Raw genomic sequence first — 17,368 nt, 5'->3', positions numbered from 1 at the left:
TTTTTTTTGAGACGGAGTCTCGCGCTGTGTCACCCAGGCTGGAGTGCAGTGGCGCGATCTCGGCTCACTGCAAGCTCCGCCTCCCAGGTTCAGGCCATTCTCCTGCCTCAGCCTCCGAGTAGCTGGGACTACAGGCGCCCGCCACCACGCCCGGCTAGTTTTTTGTATTTTTAGTAGAGACGGGGTTTCACCATGTTAGCCAGGATGGTCTCGATCTCCTGACCTCGTGATCCGCCCGCCTCGGCCTCCCAAAGTGCTGGGATTACAGGCTTGAGCCACCGCGCCCGGCTATACCCTAATTTAATAATTATACATTGTGTGCATCTATCAAAATATCACATGTACCTCATAAATATGTATAATTATGTATCAATAAGAAATTTTAACTAAAAATGATTACATAAACTAAACTACAATTACATAATCACAGAAAACTAACATGAAAGTGGTTATTTAATTTAAAAAAAAAAGAGAAATTTAGAACTTCATTAAGGAATAAAATAAAAATAGGCCACAATGAACAGGTGACATAAAGCTGAGAGGAATTGAGTACATGACCTTGAAGGGGTCTCCTAAAACTAAGCAGTGGGTCAGAAGGCTGGCAAGCTCTAATGCTTAGACTCACACAAGTCCATGTGTGGAATTAGACTTTGGGCCTCCCTGTGGGGACCTCTGGGCAGCGGTCTTCAACCCAAAGGGAATGCCTACCCTTTGGAGGAGAACAAATGACTTTCCATGAGGCCCTTAAATTACTTGTAAGGAAATTAATTTTTTTTTTTTTTTTTTTTTTTTTGAGACGGAGTCTCGCTCTGTCACCCAGGCTGGAGTGCAGTGGCCGGATCTCAGCTCACTGCAAGCTCCGCCTCCCGGGTTCAACGCCATTCTCCTGCCTCAGCCTCCCGAGTAGCTGGGACTACAGGCGCCTGCCACCTCGCCCGGCTAAGTTTTTTGTATTTTTAGTAGAGACGGGGTTTCACTGTGTTAGCCAGGATGGTCTCGATCTCCTGACCTCGTGATCCGCCCGTCTCGGCCTCCCAAAGTGNTCGCCCAGGCTGGAGTGCAGTGGCACAATCTCGGCTCACTGCAACCTCCTCCGCCTCCATGATTCAAGTTGTTCTCCTGCCTCAGCCTCCTGAGTAGCTGGGACTACAGGTGCAAGCCACCACACCTGGCTAATTTTTGTATTTTTAGTAGAGACAGGGTTTCACCACATTTGCCAGGCTGGTCTCGAACTCCTGACCTTGTGATCTGCCCGCCTCGGCCTCCCAAAGTGCTGGGATGTACAGGCATGAGCCATTGTGCCCAGCCTCAAATCTTAGATTTTTTAAAAAAGCTGTAAGGGTGTTAGTGGGACAGTTGGGGAGATGTGAGGCTGGCCCATTGTATGAGTGCGGAATTCCGTGCCAAGGGTGTTGTGGTTCCACGGAGAATGGGACTGGTGGCATCTTGCTTTCAAATGCTTCTGCAAATGTGTGTGTAGAAACCCGGAGAGCAGGTGTGGGGAATCTGCAGATGTTCCCACATGCTTGTGGGCGGGCAATTTTCAAAATCCCGAGCTGGGGAAACATGAATGGGGACTTTGCTGGGCCACTGAGTGGGTGAATGTAGTGAGCTTGCGGCTCCTCCTTTCTCCTCCGATGCTCTCCCCGTTGGAAGATCCCCCTGATGCATGACTTGGCCTGGAAGCTACAGTCACAACTGCTTCCAAGGTGTTCTGGATAGTCCAGACGGCAGAGCTGAGAGCCAGCAGGTAGGTCAGAGCTCGGCCCGGGGCAGAGGATAACTTCCTGTCTCTGTCCTTCCCCAGCCTGTTTCCTACTCTACATCTGTAGGGTAAGGGGAGTCCGAACGTGGCAGCCACGGGGGCCCCTGGAAGTGATGTGGCTTCACTTCCCATCCCGCGCGTTACCAGTGAGAGTGAAAGGGGTCGCAGGCGCCGTGTGACAAGCACTCGGGATTGCGAGTCTTCCAGGCCACAACTGTTTTCTTAGTCTCTTCGGTCTCTCTTCTCCGCTTCCCAGAGATTCCTGATCAGCAAGAGGGCGTCGCGCCCCACCCGGCTGTGGGCCTGCCACCGCTGGATGCGGGAGGGTGCCTGGGGCAGGGCCCGGAAACAGAGCTCAGCCTCCGACGGAGGTGGCGGGGCCGGCGGGCAGGAGTCCTGCTAGTCCAGCCACCAGCGTGGCGGCGCAGGGACGAGTGTGGTCCGCCCTGCTCCCGCGGCCGCAGCCACCCCGCTCCCGCGGCCGCAGCCACCCCGCCGTTGCGGCGCGCTCTTTGTCTGCGGCTCCGGGCTCAGGGGGTGGGGCGAGCGCGCCTGGGGCCCCGCCCTCTCCACCCTGGGCGCCCCGCTTCGCGCCTCCCCTAAGGCCCGCCAGTCCCTTGCCTTGGGGGAGATCGTCACCCCACAGCGACTGCCCGTGGGACCGACTTCGCGTCATGCCTGCCTCGCCTGCCCCGTGTTGCCCCCTCCCCTGTCCCTGTGTCCCCCTCCCCTGCCCGCATGTCCCCCTCATGCGGGGAAAGTGGTGCCAGCATTTTCCCTGGCCTTGCGAATTGCTCTTTCATTGGTACTCAGCCGCCGCTCTGATGTCCCTGAAAACCCAAACGAGAGCTCCTCTGCCCGAGCTGCCCCTGCTCCTTCTCTGCAAAAAGCTCCAGAAGGCTGTGTCGATGCAGGTCGAGCTTCCCCACCCGGCCCCCTCCCACCTTTTAGCAAATCCAGAGGTCACACTTTCCGCCCTCCTCTCCCGGGCTCCGACCCAGTGCATTGAGCTGCTCCTCAGCTTCCCTCCCGGGACTTCCTAGTCTCTCTCCCCAGCCAGCTCAATGTCAGGGTGCCCCAGGACTCTCCTTGGGCCTCTCCTGTTCTTGTCTACATTCACTCCCCAGGTGAGCTCCTCCAACAAATCAGGAAGGAAATAGATCTGTATGCTGAAGAGTCGCCATAGGGCACATCAAGCTCCTGGCTGAGCCGTGTTGTGCTCACAGGCTGCTGCACTCCCTGGGGCAGCGGAGTACCAGGGACTTGTATTTTCATCTTTGTGCTCCTCTGCCTCCTCAGTGTGATTTGAAAGGAAATGGCGACAAAATCTATCGCGCTAGCATGGGATGGAGGAGGGGTCTTTGTGAACAGGCTTTGAGGGTTTGCTTGGCTGCCAGCTCACTACCCAATCAACAGGGTTGACTGCCACAGGGTGGCCTCGCTTAGGGGAAGCATGGTGCCCAGCATGTGGTCAGGATGGCACAGGAGCACTGGAGAAGATGAGAGTCACTGGGAACCCGGACGAGGGGGGACAAGGGGCATTTGAGTGGGCTTCAGGTACGCGAAGTGTTGCAAGATAAAGTGGGTTTCTTCTGGATTGTTCCAAAGGAGGGAGGTTGCTCTCAATGAAGGAAACATTCAATAGTGAGAGTTTTGTGATAATGAGCTCAGTCAACAATCCCCACTCTCCACATACTAGAAGCAAAGTGGATTTCTTATGGATTGTTCCAAAGGAGGGAGGCTTGCACTTGATGAAGGAGACTTTTTTGGGGGGGAATGGGGGGTGGATGGAGTCTCACTCTGTTGCCCAGGCTGGAGTTCAGTGGTGCAATCTCAGCTCACTGCAGCCTCCACCTCCCAGGTTCAAGTGATTCTCCTGCGTCAGTCTCTCAAGTAGCTGAGGTTACAGGCGTGCACCACCATGCCTGGCTAATTTTTGTATTTTCAGTTGAGACGGGGTTTCACTCTGTTGGCCAGACTGGTCTCGAACTCCTGACCTCAGGTGATCTGCCTGTCTTGGCCTCCCAAAGTGCTGGGATTACATGCGTGAGCCTCCGCGCCAGGCAATTTTTGTATTTTTAGTAGAGTCTGGGTACATCAGACCCAGGGGCTGGGTCATGCCTGTAATCCCAACACTTTGGGAGGACTAAGCAGATGGCTTGAGCCTAGGAGTTAGAGACTAGCCTGGGCAACATGGTGAAACCTTGTTTCTTCTTTTTTTTCTTTTTTTTTTGAGACGGAGTCTCGCTGTGTCGCCCAGGCTGGAGTGCAGTGGCCAGATCTCAGCTCACTGCAAGCTCCGCCTCCTGGGTTTACGCCATTCTCCTGCCTCAGCCTCCCGAGTAGCTGGGACTACAGGCGCCCGCCACCTCGCCCAGCTAGTTTTGTTTTTTTTGTTTGTTTTTTGTTTTTTGTATTTTTTAGTAGAGACGAGGTTTCACCATGTTAGCTAGGATGGTCTCGATCTCCTGACCTCGTGATCTGACCGTCTCGGCCTCCCAAAGTGCTGGGATTACCGGCTTGAGCCACCGCGCCCGGCCTCCCAGTTCTTATTATTGTTTTTTAAAAGATAGATCAGATAAATTACAGGTCATTAATATATATTCAATAAATTATGGAAATATATAAAATTTTAATTCAGCCAAGAAACATTAAACTTTTGTCTTTAGCAAACTGCCAGGAGTTGGGATGGAAGTAGAACTCAGGGTGAAGCTCTCTTGGGGTTTGTAGTCTAACGAAAGGGAGGTAATTAGACAATCACACATAAAAGGCTGAGCTCCGGCCTGGGTACCTTGAGGCCTCCTGGACTTGCTGTAGCATCTGGAGAAGTATGGGGCATCATCTCGCGTTACTTAGCACCAGCACTGGCACCCAGCCTTGATGTGGGCCCTGTTGGCCTGAGCGTTTTTCCTTGAAGAAGGTATTAAAGGCAGATTGAAGCCGACTGTGCCCACCCGTCCCTGACGCCCTTCCTCTGCTTGCCTCTCTGCCGTGTTTTCCACCAAGTATATACTATGAATAAGCATGTGCGCCTCCATTAACCGCACATACAGAATGCCAGGAATTGTTTGTTTGACCGCTGGCAGACCTTTGGGCTGTCCCCGGTGTTTGGCCGCTGTGGCCTTCATGCCCACATCCTCCTGGTCCTCCTGGTGGCGGTTCTGAAGGGCGTCTCCTCCTATCTCATGGCTCCAGGTGCTTGCTGGTGGGTCCCCTTTGCCCTGAGCACCTGTTGATATCCTTTGCCCATGTTCTTCTTGAGTTGTTTGTGTCTGTGTTTTCTTCTTGTTTTGTAGGAATTATTTGCATATTCTGGAAAACCCATTATGAGGTCCGTGCATTGTAAGGCTCTCTGAGCCCGCCTTTATACTGCATTTAGGGTGTCTTTTGTCATCTAGAAGTTTTACATCTCTTCCATTATTGCTTGCCCATTTGAAATATTGAGAATTTCATCTCTATCCCACACCGTAAAGATATTGTTCTCTTGTTTTGCTTTGTCCCTGTAGGTCTTTGATCCAATTGGAATTGCTTGGCCAGGGCGTGGACTAGGTCTTCTGTCTTGGTGGGGCCATGTTGAGTGTTTGTGCCTTTTAGAGACTGGAGTGGTCGAGTAGGCAATCTGAAAGTTGGGGCATTACAGGGGTGGCTTTACCAGTGTGCTACGTCAGGATGGTTGGGGGTGGCGGGGGCAGGGCTCTGAGCAGAACTGGAAGAGCTGCTGTTATCAGAAGGGCCACAATGTGGCTCCTTACCATGTGCCTGGCCCTGTACCTCTATGCTCATGGCCCCATATTGTCCCACCTTGTTGGCAGCCCTTAGCCCCTCCCCAGAGAGGAGCTCATTTCTTCCTTGGGGGTCCAGCATGACCTGATGAGGAAGAGAGAGAGAGAGAGAGAAAGCTTCAAGAGCCAGTGGCTTCCCCCCAAAGACTTGCCTGGCTGTCACAGGCGATCACTCTGATTGCTGTTGATCTGAGGTGCTGAGGCTGTGCATGCGCCCATCCCCCTCTTGACATCCCAGCCTCCACCAGCCCGCCCAGCAAGCTCTCCTCAGTTTCCATAGCAACACTGCTGCTGGGTAATGATTCCAGGGAGAAAGGCATTCCTGCGTTCTCTGTCATCTCTGTCACCTGAGCATCCCGCTGCCTGCTTGCTGTCCTGCCCCGGGAGTTCAGGAAGAAACCCTGAGGACAGCTCCGAGCCCTTCTGCTTGTGTTTTGGCTTCTCCTCAAGGGCAGTGGTAAGCTGGTAAATGTTCCCAGACAAAAAGCCCTGATTTGGAGCATTTGCCGATTTCCTTGGTGTAAATGCTGCCACTATAGCTGATTTCAAGCCACCACTGCGATGTCACTGAGCTTGGAGTTGGGGGGAATGCACACACCATCAGAGTATTTCCACCTCCCACGCCAGATGTGAATAACCCCAAGAGCACAGATGACAGAAAAGTGTAGTAAGATAATTAGACAGTGATGTGTTCAGAGGATTTATTGACTTTGTTGTTAATATCATTCAGTTACCTGTACATTTCTACAGTTACAATATCAATAATGGCTGTGTTTGACAACTGGCTCCCAAATTTCCCAGCTTCAGTTGGCTCTAGTCACTGCTGCTGAGAGTGTTGAGGCCATTCCGTCATGTCCCTTTGTCTACAGCCTTCCTGAACCCACACTCTGCTGCCGCCCACCCTCTTCCATCCTGCCTTTCTCACTGCAGCCTCTCCACCAAGCACAGCGTGCCCTGTCCCGACTGACATTCTTATGGTCTTCCAACAAATAGCTTCTTAGCTGAAAGCTGTTTCCTTTATAGTCTTTGATCCAGAAATTGCACCTCAAGAAATTTTATCCACTTTGACAACCACTGGTTACACAAAGATTTAAGTATGAAAAATGTGCAAAATGCACCCCGAAATGTGTCTTTGCCACATTCTTTATAATAAAAAATCAAAGCCAGCCTTAGTGATGTGATGATGAACATGATGGTCCACTGGTGTGGATGGACCTTAAGGGGCCTGCAGCTGCAAAATGGCACAAATAGAAAACAGACTGGAAGGAAATAGGCCGCATGGCCGGGTGCGGTGGCTCATGCCTGTAATCCCAGCACTTTGGGAGGCTGAGGCAGGAGGATTACTTGAGGTCAGGAGTTCGAGACCATCCTGGCCAACATAGTGAAACCCCATCTCTACTAAAAATACAAAAATTATCCAGGTGTGGTGGTGGGTGCCTGTAATCCTAGCTATTGGGGAGGCTGAGGCAGGAGAATCACCTGAACCTAGGAGACAGGTTGCAGTGAGCCAAGATTGTGCCACTGCACTGCAGCCTGGATGACAGAGCAAGACTGTCTAAAAAAAAAAATAGCTGGGCGTGGTGGCACACACTTGTAGTCCCAGCTACTTGGGAGGCTGAGACAGGATAATTGCTTGAGCCCAGGAGGTGGAGGTTGCAGTGAGCCAAGATCGTGCCACTGCACCTCAGCCTGGGCAACACAGCAAGACTCCATCTCAAAAAAAAAAAAGCCCCAAAAAACAAAAAATGAACATGTGTTTCTTTTACAATCAGACAAAACTGATTTTGACAACAAGCTCTTTTCAGAATATGAAAAATTTGGGGGAGAAGGGAGACATAGAAAACTTCAATGATTATCTACAAGGACATAAGTCGAAAAAAGGTAACGCAGGAGCCACTGCTGAGGCCACAGGGGTTCCGAGGACAAGCTGGGCTCTCCTGTGATATCTGTCTTCCCGAAAAGACTCCTACAGCGGTGGTTCTACTGTGTTGCAGGCACTAAGACAAGATTTTGCCGTCGGAATTGATACCTCTGTGAGAAACCCGGGGAGGGAGGTGCTGCCCTGAGAATGCAGGACAGAGAGTTCTTGTAAACTTGCTAATATTCGCACAACTCGGAACAGCAGAGGACTCTGTGCAGCCGCTTCCACCTTGGGCCCTGGCCCTCGATGGCCGCCTCCTCCCTGACCCCTCCTTCTGGCCACCGGGCAGCCTGTCCTGGCTCATGACCTTGACTCAGCGCCACCACCTTGCTGAGCTTGCTGACGCGGTTTCCTCATCTGCAATAATGGCATCTCCCTCAAGGTTGTTGGGGGTTAGGACCTTTTTTGGGGGGACCCCACATCAGGGGTCTTTCCCAGAATGTAGCACATGGCACGTGCCCAAAAAACAGTGGTGGCTTTTTTTTTGGAGACGGGGTCTCGCTCTGTCACGCAAGCTGGGGTGCAGTGGTACAATCTCCGCTCACTGCAAGCTCCGCCTCCTGGGTTCACGCCATTCTCCTGCCTCAGCCTCCCGGGTAGCTGGGACTACAGACGTCCACCACCACGCCCGGCTAATTTTTTTGTATTTTTAGCAGAGACGGGGTTTCACCGTTTTAGTCAGGATGATCTCAATCTCCTGACCTTGTGATCAGCCTCCCAAAGTGCTGGGATTACAGGCGTGAGCCATCGTGCCCGGCCCAGTGGTGGCTTTATAAGGACCACTTTCCTGGCACCTCTTTTAGGCTACTTTGCAGTTCCGGGGGTTTCTTGTATGTCAAAGCCTTTTCTCTTGGGCAAGTCAGTTGCCACTGTGAGGATACAACACCATATCTTTAGGCATCTTCCTACTTGTCCCCTAACCTGACCCTGGCCCTCCCTAGTGAGTAGACATTTGTTGAGAGACTCAGCTCATCTGAAGAGTCAAGGTCATCCTCTTGCTTGATGTTGAATGAGCACAACACAGATGCTCACTGAGTGTTGGCTGTTACGGTCCAGTCAGTGCTAAGGAACTCAATGGGATCTTCTTCATGCTAGCTCTGGCCTTAGTGCTGCCCTAGAAAGAAGCGGGTCCGGATGGGGAGAGACCAGGAGAGCTCAAGCAGAGTCTGGAGGACGTTGTAGGGTGGTATCACAGCCTCCAGACCCAGTGCACAGAGGCTGGGTCCCCCAGCCCTTGGTGTGACTTGGCGATCCCCAGCTGGCCTTCAGTGGGATGAAGGCTGAGCAGTGGGGCTTGCCTGGGAACGGGGGCACCAAAGGTAGCCAGGGCTGCAGACAGAGAGCAGATTCCTTGCTTGAGTGGATTAGGGTGCTGGTTGTCAGCCCAGGTCCTGCCAGCTAGGGCCTCTGCCTTGACCTCACAGGGGAGGAGTGGGCCCTTGAGGGTTCTTACAGAGGCGTGTCTCTGCCGTAGGTGAACGGGAAGGAGCTCTCCAAGCTGTCTCAGGAGCAAACTCTGCAGGCCCTGCGCTCCTCCAAGGAGCCCCTGGTGATCCAGGTGCTGAGACGCAGCCCCCGCCTCCGGGGGGACAGCTCCTGTCATGATCTGCAGCTGGTGGACAGTGGCACTCAGACCGACATCACCTTCGAGCATATCATGGCGCTGGGCAAGCTGCGTCCGCCCACCCCGCCCATGGTCATCCTGGAGCCGTACGTCCTCTCTGAGCTGTGAGTCGCCCTCAGGAGGGCCCCGGGCCCTGCCTCCAGAGAGGGCAGGCCACCTGGGGTGGCCATCTGCACACCACCCTCTTGGGCAGGAAGCAGGCCCCTCGGCCTCCAGAGCTGACCGTGGTATCCGAGGGCTCCAAAACCTCCAGGCCTCTAGCCTTGGGCCGGGCTCCAGAAGGTGCCCCGTTGTATCTACCCCCAGGGCCGAGGGAGGACCCTCCTGTCCGGGACGACGCTGCCGGAAGTGCCAGGGTTGAGGGCCTCAGCTCCTACTCCTCCATCCTCTCTCCTCTGCTGCCTCACAAGCATCACTCCTTGAATCTTTTTGCATCCCTTGTCTGTCTCATTCCTCTACCTGCTCTGAATTTCCTCCATCTCTTCGGCTTCTTTCTTTGGCCTGACCGGAAGAAGGGCCTTTCATCCAGGCCTGGTGGCTCATGACCGCGTGAGCGCTGCCTCATTCTGCTAATCTTAGCTCGGGCTGTGGGGAGGTAGGCCACAGGGCCATGAGCAGCCAATCTTAGTTTTGGGGGCCAGGAAGGCAGCCCCTGGAGGTAGGGTGGGCCTCCCTCTGCTCTGCAGAAGTCCTCCAGGGCCTGGATAACTCCTGGGGGCGTTGCATGAGTGGGGCCAGTACTGGGCAGGTGGGTGGGCACCTAGAGATTGGAGAAGTCAGTCCCTGCCAGCTGGTGTGGTTGGAGGAGTCTGGTCTGCGGGACGGGCGAGCTAGGCATGTGCAGGTCCTCCGTGTGGATGCCGCACACTCAGGTGCGAGAAGTGTCCCCGGTCTTTGCATGGCTGCATGTTGCCCAGGAAGGAGCTCTGCAGGAGGCAGCTGGGCCACCCACCCTTGAGAGCACAAGCAGAGCAGGTCTCCATGCCAGGCACGCTGGGATTGGCCTGCCTGGGAGCTGGGGCTGAGGTGTGAGAGGACAGCCAGCCGGTCTGACCCCCACCTTCTCCTGGGCAGCCCCCCCATCAGCCATGAGTATTATGACCCAGCGGAATTTATGGAGGGCGGCCCGCAGGAGGCAGACCGCTTGGACGAGCTGGAGTATGAGGTGAGCCGGGTGGCCAGGCTAGGGCCCGCAGCCAGCTGTGGCAGCCGCCCCGACGCCTGCGTGCCTTCCTGCCCAGGCCTGACCCTGTGGCCCTTCCGGCACGTGTCTGGCTGAGTCAGGGAGGGTGCGGGTGAGGTTACGTGTTCCGTCCATGTTGGTGAGTCCACGTCCCATGCATGTCTGTCTTCTGTGTCCTGTGCCTGTGTGTGTGCCTCGCGCATTTCCTGGGAGGGAGACCACTGAGTACATGCGCCACGAGGGATGGTAAGAGAGACCCTCAAAGCGGGGACTGGAAACTGAGCTCAGGGGTCCCAGAGGAAGCTGAGGGGCTGCGGGTTGAGGGGCTAGGCTGTGCTGCCTGCTCCCTCACTCATGCATTTCTGGGGCTTTCTACCTCTGCTTCCTCCCGGACCCCTCGTGGCAGGAAGTGGAGCTGTATAAAAGTAGCCACCGGGACAAGCTGGGCCTGATGGTTTGCTACCGCACGGACGACGAGGAGGACCTGGGCATTTATGTCGGAGAGGTATGCAGACGGGTATGCCCCAGCCCCGAGGCCCCTCCATGTGGCCTGCCCATGGCTCAGAGGCTGCCCGTGAGGTCCCAGCTAGCAGAGACAGGGCATCACAGCTAGGGTACTGCGTGGTGAGGCGAGGATGGTCGACGGCTTCAGCCACTGTCCACTGAGGCAGTCATCTGCAGAAAGAGGCCTGTGTCCGGGTGGGACAGCAGATGGGCCTGAGAACGAGCAACAGGGTTGCTTTCTAGTCTTCTCCTGAACCCATCTTGGGCAGATGTCTGTGTATCCCCAGGAGGGGGATGGCCCCTCGCTCCCCTCCCTACTAGCAGCATCCCACTAAAGCCACCCTTCCAGATGGACAATGTCCTACTTCCCACCAATGCCCAGGGCTGACCAAAAGCACCGGCTTCCATGCAGAGGAGCCTAGGAGTGCCGGGGGCAGGGGCAGGGAGAGGCGACTACTCCGCAGCCTCTGCCCTGCTTTCTGGGCCTCGGGGCTGGAAGGGGAGCCAGAGAGCCTTCAGCTTGCTTTGGAGGCCCCTGAGGTGCGCCTGCTCCCTTCTACTGAAAGGGCATGTTAGGCACCAAGTCCCCAAGATGTGTGTGTCCTGCAGGTAAATCCCAACAGCATTGCAGCCAAAGACGGCCGGATCCGTGAGGGAGACCGCATCATCCAGGTGAGCACTTGCAGGCTGCAGGCCTGGCCCAAGGCCCCGCTGCACCTGTCGGCCCAGCCACCTCTCTTTAGCCAGTCCCTAGCTCTCTCCCACTAAGAGCCAAGCCTGAGGCCCAGCAGCCTGCCATGTCCCAAACCCAGGCTGAGTCTCATCTCTCTCCTGCCCACTCACCCCAGTGACTCCCATGTGCCTATGGGATTTGCTGGCATCCAGGGCCCCTGCTGCTCTGAAACCTCCAGACCCCTCTCCCTCTGCTCCACTCCATGCTGTCCTGAGCACACATTGGTTCTTGCAAGAGCCAGGCCACCCTCTCCCTGGTACCCTCCACTTAGTTACATCCTCCCGGAGCTCAAGCCCCAGCCTAGCCCAGCGGAGCCCAGAGTGCTTGGGCTCCCTGCACTCGCCCAGGGTCTGCCCTAGGGCCAGCCCTAGCATCCTTGTTGATTGTACCCTGGCCTGCCTCAGATTAACGGTGTGGACGTCCAGAACCGGGAAGAGGCGGTGGCCATCCTGAGCCAGGAAGAGAACACCAACATCTCCCTGCTGGTGGCCCGACCTGAGAGCCAGGTGTGTGTGCCTGGCAGGGCGACCCAGGGCCACGACATCAGGCTTTCTGTCTTGGAAGCTGCTGGCTGTGACTAGGGCACAGATGTGCCAACAACCTGGAGTTGATGGAGGGCGGGTGGGCAGGGGTCTCTCAGGGCCCGTTTCCCCTTCTGGCCTCTGAAGGCTGAGTGGGCTGGGACCCTGCCCCCCAGGTTGTTGAACTTCACTGAAACAAAGAAACCAAGCGTGGGGCCCAGAGCAGACAAGAAGGGTATATGGGGAGGTCCTTGAAGCTGTGGGGACACCAGGGCCTGTCTCCACAGCTGGCGAAACGGTGGAAGGACAGCGACCGGGATGACTTCCTGGATGACTTTGGCTCTGAGAATGAGGGGGAGCTGCGTGCTCATAAACTGAAATCACCCCCTGCCCAGCAGGTGAGGAAGGAGAAGGGCGCTGGTGGGGAGGGCAAGAAGGAAAGAACTGGGTGGAAGGCGCTGAGGCTGTGCAGGGTCTCCCAATGCTTGGCAGGAAAATGAACCAGGTCTGAAGCCCTTTCAATCCTCCTGTGACATCCCGTGACATCCCTGTCCATGGGACCTAACTGAGCGGTACTTACCTTTCTGCTGTAGCTCCGAAACGAAGAGGAGAAGGGGGCTCCCGACGCAGGCCCAGGCCTGAGCAACAGCCAGGAGCTGGACAGCGGGGTGGGCCGGACTGACGAGAGCACCCGGAACGAAGAGAGCTCTGAGCACGACCTGCTGGGGGACGAACCCCCGAGCTCCACCAACACCCCGGGAAGCCTGCGCAAGTTTGGCCTACAAGGGGACGCCTTGCAGAGCCGGGACTTCCATTTCAGCATGGACTCTCTGCTGGCCGAGGGGGCGGGGCTGGGAGCTGGCGACGTCCCGGGCCTCACGGATGAGGAGTATGAGCGCTACCGCGAGCTCCTGGAGATCAAGTGCCACCTAGAGAACGGCAACCAGCTGGGCCTCCTCTTTCCCCGGGCCTCCGGAGGCAACAGTGCCCTGGACGTCAACCGCAACGAGAGCCTGGGCCACGAGATGGCCATGCTGGAGGAGGAGCTACGGCACCTGGAATTCAAGTGCCGCAACATCTTGCGGGCGCAAAAGATGCAGCAGCTGCGTGAGCGCTGCATGAAGGCCTGGCTGCTGGAGGAGGAGAGCCTCTACGACCTGGCGGCCAGCGAGCCCAAGAAGCACGAGCTGTCTGACATCTCCGAGCTGCCTGAGAAGTCGGACAAGGACAGCACCAGCGCCTACAACACTGGGGAGAGCTGCCGCAGCACCCCGCTGCTCGTGGAACCCCTGCCTGAGAGTCCCCTGCGGCGGGCTGCGGCCGGCAACTCCAACTTGAACCGGACCCCTTCCGGCCCCGCTGTTGCCACCCCCGCCAAGGCAGCTCCTCCACCGGGGAGCCCCACCAAGTTCCGGTCCCTCTCCCGGGATCCTGAGGCTGGCCGGAGGCAGCATGCGGAGGAGCGCGGCCGCCGCAATCCCAAGACCGGGTTGACCCTGGAGCGCGTGGGCCCCGAAGGCAGCCCTTACCTCTCGCGGCGCCACCGCGGCCAGGGCCAGGAGGGCGAGCACTACCACAGCTGCGTGCAGCTGGCCCCGACGCGAGGCCTGGAGGAGCTGGGCCACGGTCCCCTGAGCTTGGCCGGTGGCCCTCGGGTGGGTGGGGTGGCGACCGCGGCCACTGAAGCACCGCGCATGGAGTGGAAGGTGAAGGTGCGCAGCGATGGAACCCGCTACGTGGCCAAGCGGCCCGTGCGAGATCGGCTGCTGAAAGCCCGTGCCCTGAAGATCCGGGAGGAGCGCAGCGGTATGACTACCGACGACGACGCAGTGAGCGAGATGAAGATGGGCCGCTACTGGAGCAAGGAGGAGCGGAAGCAGCACCTGATCCGAGCCCGCGAACAGCGGAAGCGGCGCGAGTTCATGATGCAGAGCCGGCTGGAGTGCCTGCGGGAGCAGCAGAATGGCGACAGCAAGCCCGAGCTCAACATCATTGCCCTGAGCCACCGCAAAACCATGAAGAAGCGGAACAAGAAGATCCTGGACAACTGGATCACCATCCAGGAGATGCTGGCCCATGGCGCACGCTCGGCTGATGGCAAGCGGGTCTACAACCCTCTCCTCTCGGTCACTACTGTGTGAGCTGCCCGGGCGGGTGCATGGCCCAGGCCCAAGGAGCCCCCTGGGGCCCCGGCCCTCACTCTCCTATAGAGATTGTGTGTGTGTGTGCGCGCGTGCTCGCTGTGCGCATGCACACACCTCCCCGTCTAGGTGTGCGCACAGGGCTTTGTTAGCAGAGAGAAGCCCCTGAGGAGAAGGGACGCTTTTCTTCTTTCTGCCCAAGTCAAGTGACCACGCTAGTGGCCAGTATTGGGGGCACACCTGTAATGGGCACCCCTTCGGCTGTGCGTGTGCATTTCCCATTCCCCATGCTCTTGCGTGTGCTTGCACGTGCACGCACACACACACCCAGTGATCTCTCCACCCGACCCGTGTACTTGCAGACAGGGAAGTTGAGCTGAAAGGAGCACAAGAGAGTGTCCGGCTTCGCTGCTGAGCTCGGCCTCTCCCCGCTGCAGTTATTTGTAGACAAAGGCACCCCGATTTTTGTGGTTTTTCTCCCTTTCTGTGCTTGCCAATAGTTGTTTTGTTTTGTGGACCTGACCTGGGGGCTGGCAGCTCCTTCAGGCAGCCTGGCAGAGGTGGAACTCCCCCCTCCACTGATGGCTGGGAAGGGAGTTGGGGAGGAAGATCGGGAGGGAGGGCTGGGGATGGATGGGAGGGAAGGGGAGGGAAAGGTGGGAGGAATGGGAAGCAGCTGTTCTGGTGGCTTCCACTCTGAGGTGTGGGAACGGGGAGCTTTTGGGGGGCACCTGTTTCCCCAGTGACTGAGAGAGAGAGCAAGACTGCAGGAACGGAGGGGTCTTGCAGGGTGTCCACCAAGAAGTCACAGAGCCCGTTCTGCGCCCCACACCATCTGGAGCAGGGGCTTCTCTTCTGAATGAACTGAAGAAGGTGCTTAGAAGGGGTCTAGAAGCCAAGCCCCGTGAGCAGCAGCGGAAGACCTTGGGCCATGCGGCCTGGAGAGGACTTGGTGGCGATCCGCAACCTGGACCCCAGTGAGGTGGTGGGCTGACTGGGAAGGAGAGGCCCCCAGCCTCCTCAGGATTTGCACGTGTGAACTAGGCTGCCTGGGGGTGCCCCTCAGGCTTGGAGAGCCCCAGATTGGAGGCAGACAAGCTGCACCACCCCTTCCCCCTGCATCTTGAGAATAAAGCAAGCTGCCTTTGTACTTGGTTGAATCGTGGCCTCCCTGTGTTCATTCTTATTGGGCTGGGGAAAGAGTTGTCAGTTTGGGGTGGGAGAAGGAAGAGGGAGCAGGGTTAGAGTCAACTGAAAGCCATGCTGCAGCCCTCGGTTTGTCTCGGATGTCAGGAGCAGTGACTGTGACCTTCCATGGGCAATTGTGTGGCACCCCAGGAGGAGATATACCAGAGTCACCTGAGTCATTTCAGAGGTGTCACAGTCACAGGGTGGTGACCAGATGCAGAAGGCTGGCAGAAGCCTGACTTCAGACTAGCCTCCAGGCAAGGGCTATGGTCATCTCCATGGACCAAACTGTAGGTGGGGCCCACTGCTGGCACATGCCACAGAGAAGTGGGTTCCAGTCCTATCCTGCCCAGCAGGGCCTGGTGCCATCCACTCTGGAAGGCGGAAGCTGCCCTTCCATTTGGTGATCCCACAGTGCCTAGCAAGGTGCTCAGTTTGCAGAAGGCACTCAGTGGATGTCTTGGCCAGATAGATGAATACCCACGTTGTTGCCAGGGCCCTTCCATCCTGGGAGCTCTCAGCAAACCTTCGGGCTCTGTCAAGTGCCAGGAGCTCAATGCTGGGCAGGGTCAGGGCCTCAAAGACAACTCCGCAGACAACATGGGCACAGCCTGCCATGAGAGTGGTACCCCCTGGAGTGGGCAGTGCTGCTGTGAAGGAGCGGAAGTGGTCAAGGAGGCATTCAGATTCTCCAGAAAGAAGACAATATAGGCCAGTTGCGGTGGCTCACGCCTGTAATCCCAGCACTTTGGGAGGCCAAGGTGGGTGGATCACATGCGGTCAGGCGTTCAAGACCAGCCTGGCCAACATGGAGAAACCCTGTCTCTACTAAAAATACAAAAATTAGCCGGGCATGGTGGCAGGTGCCTGTAATCCCAGCTACTCAGGAGGCCGAGGCAGGAGAATCGCTTGAACCCGAGAGGTGCAGGCTGCAGTGAGCCGAGATCGTGCCACTGCACTCCAGCCTGGGCGACAGAGTGAGACCCCTGTCTCAAAAAAATTTTTTTTCGTTTAAACTTTTCTAAGTACTGAGATCTGGGCAGCAAGTCAGTGACAGATTAGATGCTAAGAAGGTTGTGAAGGAAAAGTCCCCGTGCCTGTTCCCAGAAGCCTGGAGTCCCGCTGCAGGGAAGGCTGGATCACAAGGGTGCCGGCTGCCTCTCTGCTGCATAGCAGCGCCGGGAGGGAAGGCCTGGCATATCACACCCCACCAGCAGGGAAGAGGGGAAGAGGCTTGCTGGCTAGGTGGCAGGAAGGGGAGCAGAGGGCAGGGGCTAGAGACAATGGCTTCCCCCACCCCTCAGGGCCTCACCCCCATGAGGGCTTGGCACATCCAACCCTTGACCAACTCCCTAACCCTGCCCCTCGGAGGAATAAGGCTCCAAGGGCCCAGCCCCTGCCACAGAGCATTGGCCGGAGTTGATTGGAGATGGAGGTCAAACTGTTCCCTTGGCCTCCCTCTAGCTGCTGGGGGCCTCACTTGGATGGTCCTAAAGGCATCTTCCTTCTTCCTCTGGTGGGGTGCCCTCCAGTGTTCATGGGATGTGGGCCCAGATGGGCCTGGAGGCTGGAGTCCCTTGGCTGGTTCAGGGAGAGGTGGCGCCAGAAAGGCTGGCAGCACTTGGCTACCGATGCCCTGGAATAGCAACTTCACGTCCTGGTCCCACTGCCATCAGGCTTCGTGGCAGAGCCAAAACTAAAAAGAGCAACTGGGTGCCCAACAGCCACGCCGGTGCCTGCCGCACCCGGCCTGCCCCAGCCACCTGCCCTGCACAGGCCGCTGGGTCTCCTCTGGAACCTGGAAACTGCATCTGCTGGCAAAGTTGGTGTGGCCCCTCAGCCCCAACGCTCCTGCTGCATCGTCCTGGGGTGAGCGCCCAGCTCTTCCTAGGAGCCTGCCCATTCTTGGCAGCTGGCCCCACCCAACCCCCTTCCCAAGGCCTGGGGGTGGGAAGAGGGTTCCCTGCTTGTACAGATGACCCCCTACCCGAGACTCTGCTTGGCAG

At 56.9% G+C, this 17,368-nt stretch overlaps 1 protein-coding gene across 6 annotated transcripts in view; it reads left to right on the top strand.

Moving 5' to 3' along the window:
- The window catches only part of PDZD4 (PDZ domain containing 4), a 27,039-nt gene extending 11,705 nt beyond the window's left edge, over nt 1-15,334 (top strand). For 2 of the 6 annotated variants that reach the window (XM_025371743.1, XM_025371745.1), the window contains exons 2-8: nt 8,943-9,178; nt 10,167-10,257; nt 10,682-10,780; nt 11,389-11,451; nt 11,917-12,018; nt 12,321-12,431; nt 12,627-15,334. In XM_025371743.1, coding sequence (XP_025227528.1) covers nt 8,943-9,178; nt 10,167-10,257; nt 10,682-10,780; nt 11,389-11,451; nt 11,917-12,018; nt 12,321-12,431; nt 12,627-14,174 — 2,250 coding nt within the window. In that variant the 3' untranslated portion in view covers nt 14,175-15,334. Of the gene's footprint in view, nt 1-8,942; nt 9,197-9,398; nt 9,642-10,166; nt 10,258-10,681; nt 10,781-11,388; nt 11,452-11,916; nt 12,019-12,320; nt 12,432-12,626 lie in introns of all 6 variants that reach the window. The other 4 variants (XM_025371742.1, XM_025371744.1, XM_025371746.1 and 1 more) reach the window with 3 other exon arrangements.
- The last annotated feature ends 2,034 nt before the right edge of the window (nt 15,335-17,368 follow it).

Source organism: Theropithecus gelada, chromosome X, assembly GCF_003255815.1.
Source record: "Theropithecus gelada isolate Dixy chromosome X, Tgel_1.0, whole genome shotgun sequence".
Lineage (NCBI taxonomy): Eukaryota > Metazoa > Chordata > Mammalia > Primates > Cercopithecidae > Theropithecus > Theropithecus gelada.
The sequence above is the reverse complement of the archived record's forward strand: the minus strand, read 5'-3'. Positions and strand labels throughout refer to the sequence as shown.